Genomic DNA, 19,753 nt, shown 5'->3' with positions numbered 1-19,753 from the left:
GGAGGGTTACTACGATTCTCCCACAGTTTACACATGCAAAACATTATTGGCTTTCACTATATACGATATTTTTAAATATATATATATATTTTGAGTACAGAGGAAAGCCTGGTCACGTGTGTTTGTGTCTCCCCTCTGAGCTGAGCTTTGGTCTGACCTCCGACGGCCCCACGTGTTGAAGCAGGAGCAGGTCTGCGTTGCGTGTATTTTGACTTTACACCATGAATTTATTTCATTAAACCACAATAAATCGGGATAGTTCTCCAACATGTTGTTTGGAAAAGAAGTGCCATGGCGGCGGTTGGAGGGCATGTCGTTTGGCATGTACTCTGCCGAAGAGATAAGGTGAGAAATAGCTTGTTAGCTTTTGGCTTAATGCTAAACATGAGTTCATAACAACATGCCTGCTCTTGGTCTTCTTCTCCAGCACACTCATACTTTAGCAAGAAGTTGAGGTGGAAATGTTCATAATAACTACTTCATATGTATTTATTTGCCTTAATGGATTATTATTAATGATTTCATAATAATTTTTCAGAATTATTTATCGCCCACCAAATGTCAGTCAAGCAAAATAATTTGAACTTGAACTGTTTCAAGTTCCTACCTTGTCCTTTTCTTGACTATGTGGAATGTCCTTGAGATAGTGGGACAAACCATTCCAACCTTTCTGTAGTATATTTATTCTTCTGAGAGCCCATAAGAACTGGGGTTTAGTGAGGACCCTGGATTGACCCTCTATGGGCCCATCAAGATGACACTAAACAGACAAAGTCCTGTGTACACAGTTAGGAAAAGCTACCAGTTATTGTGTGAATGCTAAAGCAATCAGAGAGCTGTTGAGAAGCCAGTATAATTGTGGATAGCAGTTGATAGAATATGTTTTTTTCCTGTCCAGGAAGTTGAGTGTGAAGGCGATCACTAACTCCAGGTTCCTCGATGCAGTTGGGAATGTGGCCCCAAACAGCCTGTATGATCTGGCTCTGGGACCAGCAGACAACAAAGAGGTACATCTCTACTGGACTCATATTACATATATCTTGTATCGTCTGTGTCTCTGTGTGTGTGTACTTAAATAGACTTTTTTTCATGTTACTGTCTGGTATTGTTTTTTCAGGTGTGTTCAACCTGCTGTCAGGACTTCAACAAGTGTCCGGGACACCTGGGACATGTGGAGCTACCTCTACCTGTATACAACCCACTGTTCTTTGATGTATGTCCACGAACACAGGATACACACACACATGTACAGTTGACTATTATTGGATGTAACACTGATAACCATGGACCAAACTGAGGGGTTAAGGGCTGATAAATTAGCACAAGTTTTTAAATCACTTTCTAAATCTTCTAAATCTCCGTCATCAGAAACTCTACCTGTTGATTCGTGGTTCCTGTCTGGCGTGTCACATGTTAACATGTCCCCGAGCTGCCATGCATCTGCTGCTGAGCCAGCTGAAGTTGTTGGACCATGGAGCCCTACAGGAGGTCTACCAGACAGAGCAGGTTCTCAGCCAGGTGTGTTTATACTTGCTGTGGCAACTCATTTTAGCAGGATCTTACAGTCTAAAGGACACTTAATCCAAACATAATTTTTAGGTTGGAGGGAAGTGTCTCTTCTCGCTGATGTATCTTAATGGGGTTGTGTAGCTATGTAGAGCAGTTCGTTCTTTATAATTTATTTATGAATGTGTGTGAACTGTGTGTTAGTACCTGGAGGAGAATCCCAAAGCCACTGGAGATGAGATTGAGCAGGTGCTTAAGGAGTTTACAGACACAGCACTCGGAGTGAGCTCTGAATGTTCAGAGAACATCAAACCAGTGAGTACACCTGTCCACACAAGTACAAAGACATGCAGACACCTAAAATCACTTGAGGACTATTTAATATGACTTAAACATGTAAACCACATTGTAGCATGCACTGATTTCAGCCAGACCATGATTCATTTTATTGTTTGTGTGTGTTTTTTTTAGATTAAGCACCTTGTTGAAAAGAAGAGCAGTCTGATAAATGACTTCTGGAGGATCCACATGAAAACTAGGAAATGTCCATGGTGCAGGTAACGTGATAAAACTGACAAAACCACAAACTCCGTTCTCATTTATTTGTGGTCATTGATTTTCTGAAATACTTTCTAAATCATAACCTTGTTATTGGTCTGGTTTTATGGAGCTAACATACAGTGCAAACCAGGGACTGATGTCCCATCAGGCACCATAAGTGTTTTCTACATTCATCCAATGTCTGACACTCAGTTTGTGTTATATAGGATTAGAACTGAATCAGTATTAGAGGTGCGAGTGATTATTTACCCAAAAGTCAAGCCAGGGTGATAAAAATATCTCTTTGCATAGATGTTGCTGAGTTTTTAATTGTCAATTTCCTTCTTTAACCATGGTGTGTGTATGCGTGTGCATAGGAGTGGCAGGTTTACAGTGCGTCGTGAGCACAACAGCAAGCTGATTGTCACAATGCCATCAGGAGCACAAACCAGTGAAAATACTGATGGTGAGGAGTATTTTTTTTAATGTGAATATATTTTGTACATATGCTGTTCATTCTTGTTTAGTATTATTATTATTATTATTCTTCATTATAACTGCTGAGTGGTGTAGTAAAGCCTATTTCTGTCTTTGCTCTTGTGGAGGTGAAGTATAGGGTGCCCATTGTACATCTTGAGTAACTCCTGCCTGCACATACAGTAGATGGATCTAAGTTCTTATTTATGTCTCTTTGCATAAGATCTGATGGCTGGAAAGAGAGTGTACCTGACTGCTAGTACTGCAAGAGAACACACCAACAAACTGTGGGAGAAAGAAGGTAAGTCAACAGAACGACTGTCCTCTTTGCAGTCCACTACCCTGTGTTTAAAGCTGGTATTTGTGAGTGCTGAACTACATCATATTTAAACGTTTAAAGATGAACATTTAAATGAAGTCTGGTCTCATGAGAGGGTCCACATGTCTCTCCTCTGTTGTGTCCAGGTTTCTTTCTGAAGTGTCTGTTCTCTGGGCTGGAGGAGGGCACGGTGTCAAAAGACGGAGAGCAGGGTTTCTATCCTGACCTCTTCTTCCTGGAACTGCTGGTTGTCCCACCCTGCAGGTGCAGTATTTAATGTGAAATTTAAAATCTCACAGCAACAATTCATACAGTACTCACCACTTCAACTAGAACGTTCTTTAAAAGCAAAAGGACAATGTGTGGCTGCTGGGAGACATTCACAGTAGGAATAAAGAATTTGCCATGGTTTATGATATTATTTCAGTACTATTTATTTTGTGTGAATATAGAACTGAAGACCAAACCTATACTGATGTTTTGAGGTTAACTGAGATTGTGTGATCATGTTGCCTTATCATAACCTCACACCTCACCCTGTACCTGTCAGGTATCGTCCAATCAATCGACTGGGTGACCAGATGTTCACTAACGGTCAGACAGTCAACATGCAGGCTGTCATGAAGGACTGTGGAATCATAAGGAAACTTCTGGCTCTCATAGCTGGGGAGAAAACTTCTCAGGAAGAAGAGGTAAGATCGTGTGTGCAGGCGCTGACCTGTACTTCATGTTAGGGTATGAAAATGGCTGCTCAGATCCAGTTGAATGATTTTTGTGGAACAGTCAGCCACATGGTGATTGGGAACAGAACACGTCAACCTGTCCTCTCGTCATTTCCAGGCCCCTGATCAGACAGACCAGTCGTTTCTGTCGGGGATCCCTGGACAGACAGTAACAGATAAACTCTACAATGTCTGGATCCGACTGCAGACCCACGTCAACATCGTCTTTGACAGCGACATGGACAAAATGATGACAGAGAAATACCCTGGGATCAGACAGGTATCACATCATGCACAGATATTGTGGGTAACACACAGCAGCATGGTGTCACATAACGAGTTTTGTCCTGTTTAATATCTCGAGATAACGATGTTGTTCCAGCTGCCTCTTTATCTGTTGCATCAACAACAACAACAAGATACAACACATCACAACATAGAATAACAACCTGTTAGATGGCACAGTGTAGTAACCCTTCCTTTTTGTTGACTGATGAAGAAATTCCAGTTGCCTGACTGTCTCCTCTCCCCTGCCAGATCTTGGAGAAGAAGGATGGATTGTTCCGGAAACATATGATGGGCAAACGAGTGGACTACGCCGCACGATCTGTTATCTGTCCAGACATGTACATAGGGACCAACGAGATCGGAATCCCTATGGTACATCTGACTCTGATTCATTTTAACCAAAAAGAAAGAGTAGCTAACATAAAAAGTATCAAGACCGATCACCAGAATGAACAAACTCTCTAAATCTCTTTTGTGTTTTTGGGCAGGTGTTTGCCACCAAGCTGACCTACCCTCAGCCCGTCACTCCATGGAACGTGAAGGAGCTTCGCCAGGCCGTCCTCAACGGGCCTAACGTCCACCCCGGTGCCTCCATGGTGATAAACGAGGATGGCAGGAAAACCATCTTATCAGCTACCAGCTTCGCACAGAGAGAAGCGGTTGCCAAACAGCTGCTGACGCCCTGTCCTGGTCCACATAAGATGCCAATGAAGATAGTGAGTGAATTACTCTGGTTGTACTCTTACAGCCATAAACCCTTGTGCACCCTGCAGTGCCAGTTTTACTGTGAGCAGCATAATGCCATGCTTTCTTTTTTTGTGTCTCTCCAGGTGAATCGTCATATAAAGAATGGAGATGTTTTGTTACTCAACAGACAGCCGACTCTGCACAGACCCTCCATACAAGCCCACTGTGCACGAATCCTACCAGGAGAGAAGGTGATGTTCTTATATTGTGATTTATAATAGAAGTATAGTGGAATTATTCTGTTTTGTTTGAAATAAATCCATTTTCTGGACCTTATCAGCTGATTTTATCTGCTATACATGTATGATATCTAAGAAATATTACTTTATCTCAACTTGATGCGACAGGTATTAAGGCTCCACTATGCCAACTGCAAGGCGTACAATGCTGACTTTGACGGAGACGAGATGAATGCCCACTTCCCTCAGAGCGAGCTGGGCAGAGCAGAGGCCTACACGTTAGTCAGCACTGACCAGCAGTACCTCGTCCCCAAGGTGAGTAAACTCACACTGTAAGATGCTGGACCTTCACGTGACACTGTTTGCCACAGTTCTCAACTCTTAGGCATGGCCATATTATATTATTCAGTGCTTTGAATGTTAAGTCTTAAATGAGTATCAGCTGTGAATATTGTCATTTTTTAAGCAGTTGAGTTAAAGGTTTTACTTTAACTTAGCAGCCCTGATGGAAATCTGTGAGCTGGTTATTTTCAGGAGACTCGGTTGTCTTTAGCAGAAGCTTTCATGGGGGAGTATTCAAGTATTTTTTCTCTCTCTCTCCGTCTCTCATTAGGATGGTAAGCCTTTAGCGGGTCTGATCCAGGACCACATGGTGTCAGGAACAAGAATGACCATACGAGGCTGCTTCTTCACCCGAGACCAGTACACCGAGTTGGTCTACAGAGGACTGACCGACAAACCCGGCAGAGTTAAACTGCTGCCGCCAGCCATACTCCGACCGCAGCAGCTCTGGACAGGAAAGCAGGTAAATCAGCTAGTCAGTGATGTTCAGCTCCTGTTGTCTTCTTCATACATGACTGTGTCCATGATGCACTTGGTGTCTCCTGTAGGTGGTGTCTACGCTCCTGCTGAATGTCATTCCAGAGAAAGCTGTGCCTCTCAACCTGGTTGGCAAATCAAAAATCCCCAGCAAGGCGTGGATCCAAGTCCCACCGCGCTCTGCACCGGGATACAGACCTGACAGCATGTGTGACTCACAGGTACACAGAGATTTCCCTTTTCACTCCAAATCCATGTTTCAGCAGTGATACTAACTCCTGCATCCTTTTGCCTTTGGTTGAAACTTGTCTCCAGTATAAACATATGAACAGTGACTCATATGATGTTTGAAACAAGCATGGACAGCAAATTGGGTAAAACAGGGCGTGGAACTATTCATGTTTTGGACAAAACCCCTAATGAGACAGTCTTTGACATGTTCATGTTGTCATTTATTAAGCTCCATTTCTTCCCTTTGTCTTTGCTTCCCAGGTGGTGATTCGTCAGGGGGAGCTGTTGGTGGGGGTTCTGGACAAAGCTCACTACGGCTCCTCAGCCTACGGTCTTGTCCACTGCTGCTATGAGCTGTACGGAGGGGAGACCAGCGGCAAGCTGCTCAGCTGTCTGGCTCGACTCTTCACTGCCTACCTGCAGCTTTACAGAGGCTTTACACTGGGTAAGAACCCAGATACAGTAAATAAAACACACGCCAAGATATTTGTTTCTTTCCCTGACACTGAAATTTTACAGTCAGCTTATATTAGTCAGTTGCTGTATGTAATTCATTGAAGATGAAAGATGATGTTTTAATTTTTTTGTGTGTGTGTCTCCAGGTGTGGAAGACATTCTGGTGAAGCCGGGCGCCAACAAGCAGAGGAAAAGAATCATTAAAGAATCACTGAAGATTGGCACCAAGGTGAGTTTTAGCACCAGCGTGTCCTGCTGAAACAGTCTGATCGTTTTTTCTTTATCTTAAGTCCAATAACATAGCACACGCAGAACGTCTGTGAGGCGCATAAGTAGAGCACTGCTTAAAGATCGCAGCCTTGTCAAATTCAGTGCTTCCTCCTCAGTGGATGCCACTGGCCAAAATGGCTGCCACAGCAGAGGTGTAGTTCATGGGCCCCACTGTGCTTCAACACGGCCACTGGGGATAAATATGTACTACACACAAACATTAGCTGGTACAGCCAAAGACACTATTATGCTGTCTCCACTGATTGTTGGTGTCTTAACTTCATCATAGTTAAAGAAAAAAAAAAAAGTAAAAAATGGTCTTGTCCTTCCTGTTTTTCAGGCCCTCCAGGCAGCCTTCAACCTGCCCCCCAACGTGGATCAAGCTGAGGCTCAGAGCCGCTGGCAGGACGCTCACCTCAACCCAGACCAGAGAGACTTCAGCATGGCTGACCACAAATTCAAAGAAGTGGCCAACCAAGTGAACAATGATATCAACAAGGTGCCACTATTATCATTCATGCACAGCACCACAGAGGGAACACAGAGGGAACAAAGAGGGAACAAAGAACTTCACAGCAGTGGTTCATTTAGTTCATGTAGGTTATTTCCTAGAACGTCTGCTTCAGGGGAAGTGCTTTCCAAGAGGTTCAGTGACTCACAGTGCTTTGACATCCTGTTCGCTCCTGTACTGACATCTTTTCAAAAGTCATGGGCGGTAACAGAACAGCAGATGTGTAGCTGGCAGGTATTCAGTGTCAAGCAGCGGGACACAGAGCTGTTTCCAAGTCTAGGCAAGTAAACTGAAGCAGCCACGAAAACATAACAAGTAGAAAGTCTTCAGCCCTGTTTGAAGTGTATGTACATTGTGGTTGAAGCAGCTTAGCACATACTCACAAGTCTGGCAGGAGATTTATGCGCCGTGTGTTTTCCCCTCATTTCCTGTCAGCTTTGTGCTGCATTCTACCAAAACAAAAAAAGAAAAGAAAAGAAAGAATATAATCCTCTAGAAAAACATGTTTTTAAAAAAGTTATGAATGTTATCAGATGTTGGAAACCGTGTCTTGTGTGTTTGTAGGTGTGTATGCCAGTGGGACTCCACACCTCTTTCCCAGACAACAACCTTCAGCTGATGGTCCAATCAGGAGCCAAGGGATCTACTGTTAACACCATGCAGGTACTCCCCCCCCCCCCCCCCCCCCCCCCAATCCCACCAACGTCCCACATAATGTTTTTAGGCTCTTAATTGACAAATATCCTGACCTGTCTGTGTGTGTGTGTTTCAGATTTCATGTCTACTGGGCCAGATTGAGTTGGAGGGCCGTAGGCCTCCACTGATGCCTTCTGGGAAATTCTTGCCGTGCTTCCAACCATATGACCCTGCCCCTGGCGCCGGGGGCTTCGTCTCTGGAAGATTCCTTACAGGCATCAAACCACAGGTACATGAAGAGAGCTGTGTGTGTGTTTGTGTTGTGTGGATGACTTGTTTGTCATCCAAGTTGCTTTGTGCCAAATTGCAACCAGGATAGATCTCTGTAGCTCTTTGGAGCCTTTTTTCCACTGCTGTGATTTGGTAACTTTAGCTCCTTCAGATGTTTATGACTCCTGTCACTTCATGATATATTTTCTTCCTTTCTATGTGTGCACTATGGTTGTGTTCAGGAGTTCTTCTTCCACTGCATGGCTGGCAGAGAGGGACTTGTCGACACAGCTGTGAAAACGTCTAGATCAGGGTACCTGCAAAGGTAAAGTGAACTTCACTGTTTAATAGACCAGAAAAGGCTGCAGGTGTTGATTTCAGATTTAGAGTGATCCATTTTTCTGTCTCTCTCAGAAGCTCTTTCAAACAGAAACGCCTCTTAGATACAGAAAAACATATACTTGTTGACTTCACTGCACCAGGTCTGCTGCATAAGGGTAATAAAATTGAGACAAAATAGAAATGTGTGCTTTGGTTTTACTTAAAAGATATTTTGCACCAGATTTCAGATAAGTTGGGAGGGAGACGCTGTTCCCACGTCGCTCTTGCAAATGTTCCATAGTTAATTTAAAGTTTAGTTGTGTGAAATATATCTGAAGTTGTCCCTGATGTGAACCTCAACCCCCCACTTACCCTGTCCCTCTTGTCCTCTGTCCTCCCTCTCATCCTCTCCTCTGCAGATGTGTCATAAAGCATCTGGAGGGTTTGGTGGTGCAGTACGATCTAACGGTGAGGGACAGTGATGGATCTGTGGTCCAGTTCCTGTACGGCGAAGATGGGCTGGACATCCCCAAGACTCAGTTTCTGCAACCAAGACAGTTCCCCTTCATAGAGGACAACTATGAGGTAAAACAGAGTAAAACACACAGTGTTATAAATAATTACATGTACATAAATAATGCTGATGGAACACATTTCTTTTGTATATACACAGTCTTCTTCTCAGTGTCTGACAAGTGCATCACGTTATTCTAACAATGATCAAAGGGAGAACATATTGGGATTATTTCAGCTGTGGTTTAGACCAGGTTCAACGAAACTAGCAGTGGTACCGAGGTTTAGCTGCATGCTAAATTATTCTGCAGGATGTGTAAGTCACACTAAACTGACCTCCTCGGTTTGTCAGGTAATCTGTAACTAGGACGGCGCAGATGTGACACATGTGCAGGTTTAACCACATCAGACACAAGCAATGTGTTTTATGAGAACACATGATGTTACAGACACCACGGGTTTCAACTTGACTTGAATCCTAAACCACAGCTATGCTAAATAAATATTTACAAAGATCGCAGCCTTGTCAAATTCAGTGCTTCCTCCTCAGTGGATGCCACTGGCCAAAATGGCTGCCACAGCGAAGGTGTAGTTTATGGGCCCCACTGTGCTTCAACACGGCCACTGGGGATAAATATGTGCTACACACAAACATTAGATGGCATGAGCTTAACTTGTATTACATTACATTGCATTCCTCTTTAAATGAAGACATATATGCTATAGCAGTGAGGAGAGACACGTCTCCACTTCCTCCCACTGTGATGAGATGTAGTGATCAGATGTCAATCAATGGGGGCGGGGGGCGGGGTTATGACCTATATTTCATCCAGCCATCAGGGGACGATTGTGATGTTTTTGTTTCACTTTAGGGGAGCTGTATCATCCATCACTGCTCCGTACTTAACACGCAGACGTGAAAGTGATATCAATCTTCTCATGTAAAGCACTCTGCTAAATAAATTCCCAAAGTGATGAACTTAAATAATATAATCCTGACAGTTTATCGTTTTAAGTTTTGCTCAGCTGAATTTTTCCCCTCTGTACCTTCATATTCAGAGAATGCTATCCTGTAACTACAAAAATATTAGTTTGTAGTAGCTTACGATTTTATATTTTACCATCAGAAGTTTCTTTTGAAGAATGAAATTCTGTTTGTTCATTTCAGTGTGCCACTTTCATGCTCTCACACAGCCGAATTTCCTTGTAGACCAGCACTGTTTGTTTTTGGTGTTGATTAAGCTGCTCACCTCGGGTTCACTCACGGTTGAGTCTTATCTTTTTCCACATAGCCAGGAAGGTCTTGGCTATGTGGAAAACCAACCACATGTGTCCTCTTCCTGTTAGGTTATCCAGAGGTCCCAAGGCCTGGACAAGATTTTGGCACGTTTGGACCCTCAGACCGCCAGTCAACACTTTACAGCCATCCAGCGCTGGAAAGCAAAGCGAGAGGTGGCATGTCCACGGAGAGGTACATAACAACATGAGTCTAGGCAGTAAAACGATCTCAGGTCTTCAACTCTCAAACCTCTGTGACATTATCATCAGATTTATCATTGTAAAATCAATATTTAGTCATCCTTATCACCATATTCTCCATGTGAGTCAGAGGTTGATAATGCCCCCATCCATAGGGGCAGGAGGGGTCATGTGAAAATCATGTGAATCACATGCTGTGGACTCTGCAGTCGCCAGATCTCAACCGAGTTAGACACCTGTGGGAGATATTCGACCGTTGTGTTAGTGCTCTCAGCCACCATCATCAAAACACCACATGAGGGAACATGTTTTGGAAGAACGTTGTTCATTCCTCCTGTAGAGTTCAGTGACTTAAAGCATTGAAGCTGTTCTTGTACTGACTTGTACTGCCTCTTCTCTGATGGTTTATTCTAACTTCTTTTTGGGATATTACAGATTGTACACATTGTCATTGTCAAACACATTGTTAAGAGTATGTGGCCACCACTAAGGCAACCTAGATGCGCTTCTCTTGCTAAATGCGAGAGATTTTAGCGAGTCAATCAAATTTAGGGGACAAATGAAATATGATTTTTGAAGTGAGGGAGGCGTTTTCCTCCACTTCAAAGAGGAAATTACGCACTTGGTAGCCCTTAGTGGATCATATTAACATTGTTTTTGTGAATATCCAGTATGGCATGTGATGTTTGTGGATGTGTGTTTTTATGTGTGTCAGGAGCGTTCCTGTTGTTCTCCCAGAAGAAGTTGGCCAAACTAAATCAGACTGAGCAGACAACAGAGCCGCATGTCTGTGGCAGAAATGCTGCTGTTCTGCAGGTATTTAGGCACAAAATTAAAATGTACAAACCACTGGTTGGATTTGGTGCCACATTGTGTTCAGTACAGACAGTATGATCTCTAACCTGTAGTGTAACCAAACTAATTTGAACTCTGCTCCTTCTACAGCTTGCACAGCAGTGGTACTCTTTGGATGAAGCTGGCAGGTCAAAATACAGCAGGAAAGCCTCCCGCTGCCCTGAGCCCTCGCTGGGCTTGTATAGGCCTGATATCTGCTTTGGATCGGTGTCTGAAAATTTCCACGCCATCACAGAGAAATATCTGCAGAACAGAGGCAGGATGAGTCAAGACACACTGGACACACACAGGTACTGAATGTGAGCGTTTTCAAATGGGTAAAAACGTCTGTGCAATACAGTGTAATGCAGTTTTATGAAACCAGAAAATCGTAACACCTTGCCTTTGAAAGCCTGACTTTTAGCATCCTGCTTTTGTGAGCCCTTCTGGTCCCTAAGGGAATAAGGTCAGGAGTTCAGTGGAGGAATCCAAATTCTCCAGTTACAGTATTATGAAGGGATCAGGCCTTTATCTGAGTCGTCTACATGCTGTTCACAGGGCAGCGCTTTAAATGGACTCTTTTTAAGTATAAATAACTTAGGTTTGTGGGAAAGGTTCTTCACAGCACAGTGTCGGCAGCTACAGTTGTTGTTTTTAGGATAAAACAGAGAATGTTATTTTAACATTAATTCTGTTCTGTACTGTTTTAGAGAGGTGTTGATTTTTAGTATCTTGGCCAGTATGATGCAGTACAATTGAGCACATGACAAAACAGTAATGATCACTGATAAAGAACACAAAACTTTATTTATGTGTGTACTGTTGTTGTTTTTAATTTGTTTTGTTTTTTGCTAGCGTTTGATTTTTGTGGTTCATGACATCACCTCCACCTCTTCTGTCTGGTGAGGTAAAATAGGCATCGTCCTTTTCCCTTCCTGTGTCTTCAGCCTTCGCCAGCTGTTACACTACAAATGGCAGCGTTCACTGTGTGATCCAGGTGAAGCGGTGGGTCTGCTGGCTGCTCAGTCCATAGGCGAGCCCTCCACCCAGATGACCCTCAACACCTTCCACTTTGCTGGCAGAGGAGAGATGAATGTCACTTTGGGAATACCTCGGTAATGTCCCTGCTTCGCTTCACCTCCTCACTCTTTATCTACCTTTCATGTAGGCAAACACACAGGGCTTGCACAACCAGATGTCCTCCACAAAAATGTTTAAAGTTAAAATGAACATTTTGTGGAAAAAAAACCAAACAAACAGTGTCCATATCCTTGTTTTGACCTATGTACTTATTACTGACGACAAACAGTAAGTGAGCAGGAGCTGCCAGTAACTTAGCAGGCGTTAAAAAAACATGAATGAAAAATAACATTGAGTGACTTGATGTTAACAAGCTAGGCTAACTAGCTTCTGCTGTCTTCTGCATCTTCAAGTGGAAGCTAGCTAGCTTAGCTTGCTTCACTTTTTCCTTTAGTACAATTCAATATGTTATCCATTTTTGAAAAATGGAAAAAAAAATATAGTCAATATGTCCTTACACAAAAAGTGAGGGGAATTTCGGTTCAGCTTTAACAAACTTGATCTGCTGTCCACCCACCGCAAAATCAGTGTTGCCAACTACATTCAATAGAAAGTAGCTGAAGCCTGCTCAAAAAAGTCGCTAAATGTAGCTAGGTGACTTCATGTGGTAATCAGCATGGTGTCAGCAGTTCAAGTATGAAGTAGTGACTAAAGTGCAGCTCAGTACGACCACATGTTAACCAACAGTCACACCCAAGTAATCTCCAAGCTGCTGCTCTGACTGCTGAAATCCTGATTTTATATCTGTGGCGTTGTCTCACAAATTCATCGCGCACATAAGTGAAAGACCATGGCTGTTTGGGCTACATTTGCACACACTGCATACTGTGTATGCAAATATAACCATTAGATTCTTTCACACAGTGCATAGCAGAAAGATGTGTGTCTCTAGATTCGTGCTAGATATGTTTAAGTTTCCTGTTTTGTTGGTTTCACTGGTTTCCTGTTTCAGATTGCTTGATATCATGATTGCTAGTGTTATTGTTGATGTTCAATTGTTAATATTCACTTTTTTAGGCTTAATTTTATGGTTTTATTTGTGATAATACACATTGCAGGTATTGATATTTAACACCAACATTCATCTCACATTAAACAGCTGGTGTTTCTGTCTCCACTTACATATCTCTATATACTGCATGTCTGTTTGTCTGTCAGACTAAGAGAGATCCTGATGGTGGCCAGCTCCAACATTAAAACTCCCATGATGAGCGTTCCAGTACTGAACAATAAGAAGGCCTTGAAGAGAGCAAATACGCTCCGTAAGAAGCTCACCAGAGTGTGTCTGGCTGAGGTAAGGATAAGCTTCTCTTGCGTTTTCTACGGTTTGACTTCTTTTCCCTGTCTTTCGTTTTCATTGTGTAGCTTGTGTGTCATCTCTTTTACTTGTGGTCTCATGTCAGTGCTTGCCATTGACATCTTCATTAATTTCCTCATTTCTCGATGTAGCTACCGGTGTGCTCAGCTCAAACCTTTGCATAAGAGAAATGTTGATGGAAGTGTGGTAAATAAAAACAAGAGCACAACTCTGTGTGTGTGTGTGTGTGTGTGTGTGAGAGCAGGTTCTGCAGAAAGTGGATGTGATAGAGTCACTGCGGATTGAAAGTCACCAAAAGCTGCGGACATTCAAAGTCACCTTCCACTTCCTGCCTTCTGAACGCTACTGTGATGATAAGCTGCTGTCTCCCCAACAGATCCTCCACTACATGGAAACAAGGTGTGTGTGTGTGTGTGTGTGTGTGTGTGTGTGTGTGTGTGTGTGTGTGCGTGTGAGCACTTTCAGTATCCCTAGCAGAGTCCAGTAAGAAATAACCTGATATCAATCTCTCATCCTCTCTCCTTCACACTATGTCCTCACAGGTTTTTCCGTCTTCTCCTCGAAGCCATTAAGAAGCGCAGCGCCAAGCTGGCCTCCATCGCTGTGGAAACGAGGAAGGCCACCCCCAGAGATAAAGATCACAATGGCGATGAAACGGCTGACACAGCAGGGGTCTGTTTCTAACTGGCTTGTCTTTAATTCAGTATTTCCTTCAGAATTTTTTAGGATCAGTGTTGTCGGTCATGTTTGAATGGTTTTATCTGAGCTTTTCTTTTCCTGCTTGAAAACTCAGCAAATCTCAAGTATCTTTGTCATGTTGTCATTCACCAGTTAGATGAGGTGGAGGGAGAAGAGGAGAGAGAGATTGTCGATGACCAGGGGAACGAAGGAGACGCTGATGCTTCAGATGCCAAGAGGAAGGGCAAACAGGAAGAGGAGGTATGGAGAGATAATTCCATAATTCTTAAACAACTTCCTCTGTTTAAGAATTATGGAGGCCACTGTTCTCTTCAGTGCAGCAGAAATATTTTGCAGCCTTCCCCAGATCTGTGCCTCAACACCATCCCGTCTCTGAGCTGTGCAGACAGTTCCTTCCACTTCATGGCTTGGTCATTGCTCTGATATGCACTGTCAGTAGTGAGTCCTTATATAGACGGGTGTGTGCCTTTCCAAATCATGTCCAATCAGGTGATTTACCACAGGTGGACTCACATCAAGGTGTAGAAACATCTCACAGAGGATCAAGAAAGATGGGAGGCAACTGAGCTGAATTTCACAGCAAAGGAAAATTTATGTCAGTTCACTATATCAGTTTTTCCTAAACCAGTTTTTAGTATCGGTTTTAGTTTTAGTATCAGTTTGTTGTAGTATCAGTTACTTAGTCATGATGGGGCATTGAGTGTAGATTGATCAGGGAATGAATTGGGGGTGGGGGATTTGTAACGTATTCACTGCTTGGCTTCACCCAACACTGAGATAAAATGAATAAGAAAGGCAGCCCATTGATTACCAATATAAATCCTGCTCTGGAATTCCTGTGGTGTTGGTTATTAAATCGTGGTTATACGGCATACTGTACATCCAGCACCAGTGCAGTTTCTATCATCATAATCCAATTAATGCCTATCTTTGTTTTTTTTACTGCAGGTGGACTATGAGAGTGAGGAGGATGGAGGAGATGACGCTGAAGATAAAGAAGATCAGGCGGACGAAGAGGAGGAGAACGAGGAGAACACACCTCAGGAAGAGTCCCTGCCAGAGTCTACAGGAGGGAGACCGGAGAAGAAGAAGAAGATACGGGGCAAAAGAGGGGGAGGAGAACGAGAGCAGACACTGAGTCAGATGAGAATCAACTCTGTTCTGGAGTCCAACCCGGCGATAGAGAGATACTGCTATGATCACCAGCATGAACTCTGGTGTGAGGTGAGTTTAGGCATGTTACCCAAGCAGGTTAAAAATAAAAAATTAGATAACAGTGGTTGAACCAAGAATGATTCCCTCTGCTGTCTCCCTGAATCATTGAGCTCTGCCAGATAAATGCTGCAGCACAGCCCTGAAAATGAACAGTGGGTCTTACAGTAAATATGTCCAGACATGTTTTCATCTGGTTTAGAGGCACTGCTTTATTTATGTAAGCAGTCATTTCCTAGAAGTTCTACTTTCCAGGAATTTAATTTAAGGAATGGATGGCCTGTAACCATACTACTGCGTAGGAGGTTTTTAGGGTTAGGGTTAGGTTTTTAAATTGTTTCATCAAAACAGACGTGGAGCTTGCATCAGAGGCCCCAGTCAAACTGCAGACAGAGAGAGAGTAAAGCACTGTATTCTGTTACATCATATTACCCACACTTTCCTGCAGAGATATGAATCATCTCACATTTTCTGTTCCTATTTCACACATGCACACACGCTCTTACCAGTGAGTTCTTTCCATCTCTTCACAGTCTGTGCAACTTTGACCTCTTTTCCTCTCTCCTTCCCCCTGCAGCGTCACCCCAAAACCTTCACTGTACCAGCTTTGCTAAAGCTATTCCAAAAGCTTCCCTCCTCCTGCTCTTCTTTTGGATGTCTTGACTGCAGCAAACATTTCGAAACTACATGTGCACGGTTCTCATAGGGCAATTTATCCCTGTTTAACCTTTTAGCCCAGGGGCACAGAGTTCAGAGGGGGTAATAGACAGAGACCTTGAGAATGCTGACGCTCTAAATCAAAAGGAAGTTAGTTGTTGTAGCTCTGCATATCAGCATGTTCTGAGGTTGCAGCAGCAGAGGCTGTGGTGCACAGCTCATGCAGATGATCAAGTTGAAAACCCTGAACTCTTGCGCCAGATTTCATTTTTCTTCTCTGAGTCATGACTCAGTCAAATCTGAACACACAGACATGATTTGCACATGTTTATGTTCAGCCTACACTTGTTGATGCTACTTATAACTCCAGAACCTGACTCTGAGTCATCACATTTTTAAGTTTTCTTCTATAACAAACATGTAAACTAATAACTCCATGGCAGCATTATACTTCTTTTTTTTACATCCCCAGAGCTGCAGTTCCAAAACAGCATGTGCATGATTATCCCCCAAATATAAATAAGAAAAGGAAATAGCTGTCGCTGTGTAAGACTCTAATACTGGTTCCTGAAAATGAAAGCAGCTGAATAAAAAGCTGTGCCCAGGCATCATACAGGATGTCAGACACGTCAGCCAGTCCAAATTAGTAACTCTCGGTGGTATAAAAATATTGATTGCATAATATACAGTTTGTGCACATAAGCAGAGGATCTCATACAATACCCTCTTTGTCAGAATAAGGAAATATACTTGCATTGAATCAAACTGTAAACAATGGCCCATAGCTGAAGTTGTACCTTGAATCACGTTTGTCAGTTCTCTTTCACTCTCACAACACTGGCTGTGTGGATCTGCAACTAGGAGGCCATTTGGCCAGGGTGTGGATATTTGGATGTACTCAGTGTTCCCCCAGAGGAGCATCCACGTGCCTTTTAACAATTTTACATAATGTTGTGAGATGTTAATGTCTAAAAAGTGCCCTCCGTTTGTTCAACAGTTCCTTCATTCACCTCTTGTCTCCCTCTTTAATAGGTTGACCTGATCTTGCCAGTCACCAAGGTGCACTTTGATCTGACCTCGGTCCTGTCAACCCTGGCCCAGAACGCCATCATCATGGAAACCAAGGGCCTGACTCGCTGCCTGCTGAGTGAAACTACGACAAAGACCGGAGAAAAAGAGACGGTTCTCAACACAGAGGGCATCAACATGCATGAAATGTTCCAGCACAGCGATGTACGTAGGCAGTGGTAGTAAGACTTTTGGACATTTTGGTCATTTTTTATAAAGAAATTCACCATGTTTATTTAAAAATTGGTGCTACACAGCAAAGCCCTTTGCAGTGTGATTTTGAGTTCTTACTTCTTTCTTCTGCAGTAGTGTCAACTACTGTTTTTTGTTTTCTTTTTTAGCTTCAGAAAGCTTTTTGTGGTGATGCTAACTACTTAAAGTCACTTTGGGGAGTTCTTTTGTGTTTTTTGGCCACAATGGGACTTGAACTCAGAAAACCCTTTCAGGACTTTAATTCATGCCTGCTTTTTCTTCCCTGTTTTGTCTGTCCATCAGTCCAAAACTCAAAGGTAGTTTTTGGTTGAATCCATTTTCTTCATCAGGTCAAGGTTACATTAATTAGATTAATTATATATTTTTGTTGTTATGTACTCATGGGAAGCAAAAAGATATGATATAATAATAAATAATTCGTCCAAATAACTAGTCAGTGTCATCCCCACTAGTTTTCCATCATACTTACAGCAGGTATGATGGTGAAACAGGTAAATTACATGTATTCTAAGGGTCTTAAAAAGCCTTTAATTTAACTTATGCCTGAATCTTCCGAAACCTTGTTATCTGCAATATGAATTTCAGATGTTCGAAGTGGTCATGATTTCAAATTGAATATATATTTAAGTTGTCTTCTATAAAGATATTTCAGTGAGTTCTTATTTGGGGGGATATTTGGACATTGTATCAGATTTTATGAAGACATTTGGGATGATGTTTGAACATGAAGGAAAATGTGATTCACTATCCATAATTCTATTTTAGATTTATATTAGATACTGTATCTACATATAGACTGATAAACTTACCAGTCAGACCAGTGAGACCTTTTTTTTTTTTTTACTCCAGATCTTGGACATCAACAGGCTGTACTCCAATGAGGTCCATGCCATGGCTAACACGTATGGGATTGAAGTGGCTCTGAAGGTCATAGAGAAGGAGATCAAAGATGTCTTTGCTGTCTATGGTACATATACACACACATACACTTCCAATTAAAACACAGGCAACAAGGCTTTCAGAACCGCTCGCATTTAGTCTGTGTCCGTATTTCTCTGTCTGTCTCCAGGTATTGAGGTTGACCCCAGACATCTGTCTCTGGTAGCGGACTACATGTGTTTTGAAGGTGTATATAAACCCTTGAACCGGCACGCCATCAGGTCCAACTCCTCCCCTCTGCAGCAGATGACCTTCGAGACCAGTTACAAATTCCTCAAACAGGCTACAATGCTCGGTGAGATAGGGTGACAATAATAATAATAATAATACTAAGCAGGATTTTCTGTATACAGTTTGATTTTATAGTTCTTTGTGCCATGACTGAATGTGAGAAGAGACCTCTGACACTACTCAGTAGATGAGAAAACACTGTATGTAGAAATTTGAGAGGGTAGTTAATAGTTTGAGAGTATGAGCATGTTGCTTTCTAGAGACAGATAGTCCCCCAGGGGAGTTTTTAAAATTCAAGTTTGATGATTAATTCATGCTTAACAGGAAACAGTAAACCATATGTAACCATACTTTTGGCCCTTCTCATGCAATCTGTGCATTTATTACAGGTTATGTAACACTTATGTATTGAATGAAAGATAATTACAGTGCCGCAGGAAGTTTGGAGCCTTTTCACATTCCTGTCACATGTCTTTGACTGCAGCCCTGGAGCCAGTGCTTCCCTTGTCTTTGTGTTTTTGGTCATGCCTGTTTTTCTTTCTTTTTCAGGGTCACGCGATCAGCTGGCGTCACCTTCAGCCTGCCTGGTGGTGGGGAAAGTAGTCAAAGGTGGAACCGGACTGTTTGAACTCAAACAACCTCTGCAGTAGGAGAGGAGAACCCTCATGTGGCCTGATATGATTACAGAGCTTGAGTGGATTATCTTACAGTTCTGCTTTCTAAAAACACCTAATACAGACTTGATAGATAAACTTCTTTTTTAAAATCTCAGTCCCTACTTAATGTGGTGATTGTGACAGTCATGTCATCACGTTCTTTAATGTTTGTGGTGTGAAGAAAATTCCCTGATTGGAAAATGAATGTAACCCATCCATAGTCAAACGGCTTATGTTTTCTGTCGGAGATGAATGAAATCATTGAGCAGCCACTGTATCAAGGATGCATTGTGGGAGTTTACAGTACAGCATAGTACACACACATTTGTGTCAATCTTAGTTATTTTTCTGTTTGTATTTAATAATAAAATGTAAAATATGTTTAAAGCTGTATCTTAGTGCCTTTGTTTGCCAGTGTTTGACTTGCTTCTTTGGGAAATTGTTTTCATTGGATATAAGCTTCAGTGTGACGCACTGGTATGTGCTCGTGGGCCAGATGAGGTATGTTACTACGTAAGAGCGGCTGATTGGTTAAAGGAAGGATGGGAAAAGAGAAGCTGCG

General features: G+C 42.5%; 1 protein-coding gene and 2 non-coding genes across 3 annotated transcripts; all 3 read left to right on the top strand.

The window, feature by feature from the left end:
* The first annotated feature begins 173 nt into the window (after positions 1-173).
* Positions 174-19,582, top strand: polr1a (RNA polymerase I subunit A). The gene is made up of 37 exons (XM_041048360.1): positions 174-345; positions 899-1,007; positions 1,118-1,213; positions 1,369-1,518; positions 1,711-1,821; positions 1,978-2,063; positions 2,424-2,512; positions 2,747-2,824; positions 2,989-3,106; positions 3,393-3,534; positions 3,683-3,844; positions 4,102-4,224; positions 4,341-4,568; positions 4,683-4,790; positions 4,947-5,093; positions 5,392-5,583; positions 5,669-5,818; positions 6,090-6,273; positions 6,431-6,513; positions 6,895-7,053; positions 7,630-7,728; positions 7,838-7,990; positions 8,214-8,296; positions 8,712-8,877; positions 10,153-10,276; positions 11,000-11,100; positions 11,230-11,429; positions 12,066-12,233; positions 13,357-13,492; positions 13,761-13,915; positions 14,059-14,188; positions 14,348-14,455; positions 15,164-15,439; positions 17,117-17,317; positions 18,215-18,332; positions 18,435-18,599; positions 19,085-19,582. The coding sequence occupies exons 1-37, from the start codon at positions 269-271 to the stop codon at positions 19,183-19,185; spliced, it is 5,076 nt and encodes a 1,691-aa protein (XP_040904294.1). The 5' UTR covers positions 174-268; the 3' UTR covers positions 19,186-19,582.
* LOC121189087 lies at positions 6,637-6,773 on the top strand. Its single transcript, XR_005894800.1, has one exon. It is a non-coding gene; the product is annotated as a small nucleolar RNA SNORA5 (small nucleolar RNA).
* On the top strand, positions 9,322-9,458 carry LOC121189088. Its single transcript, XR_005894801.1, has one exon. It is a non-coding gene; the product is annotated as a small nucleolar RNA SNORA5 (small nucleolar RNA).
* Positions 19,583-19,753: the final 171 nt, after the last annotated feature.

This window comes from Toxotes jaculatrix, chromosome 10 (assembly GCF_017976425.1).
Source record: "Toxotes jaculatrix isolate fToxJac2 chromosome 10, fToxJac2.pri, whole genome shotgun sequence".
Lineage (NCBI taxonomy): Eukaryota > Metazoa > Chordata > Actinopteri > Toxotidae > Toxotes > Toxotes jaculatrix.
The sequence above is the reverse complement of the archived record's forward strand: the minus strand, read 5'-3'. Positions and strand labels throughout refer to the sequence as shown.

Bases quoted from the DNA above. Each gene is read 5' to 3' on its own strand.
- polr1a (XM_041048360.1), top strand. From the start codon at position 269: ATGTTGTTTGGAAAAGAAGTGCCATGGCGGCGGTTGGAGGGCATGTCG. The intron at 5,094-5,391 runs GTGAGTAAACTC...GTCTCTCATTAG, and splicing joins AGCAGTACCTCGTCCCCAAG to GATGGTAAGCCTTTAGCGGG. The intron at 6,514-6,894 runs GTGAGTTTTAGC...CCTGTTTTTCAG, and splicing joins CACTGAAGATTGGCACCAAG to GCCCTCCAGGCAGCCTTCAA.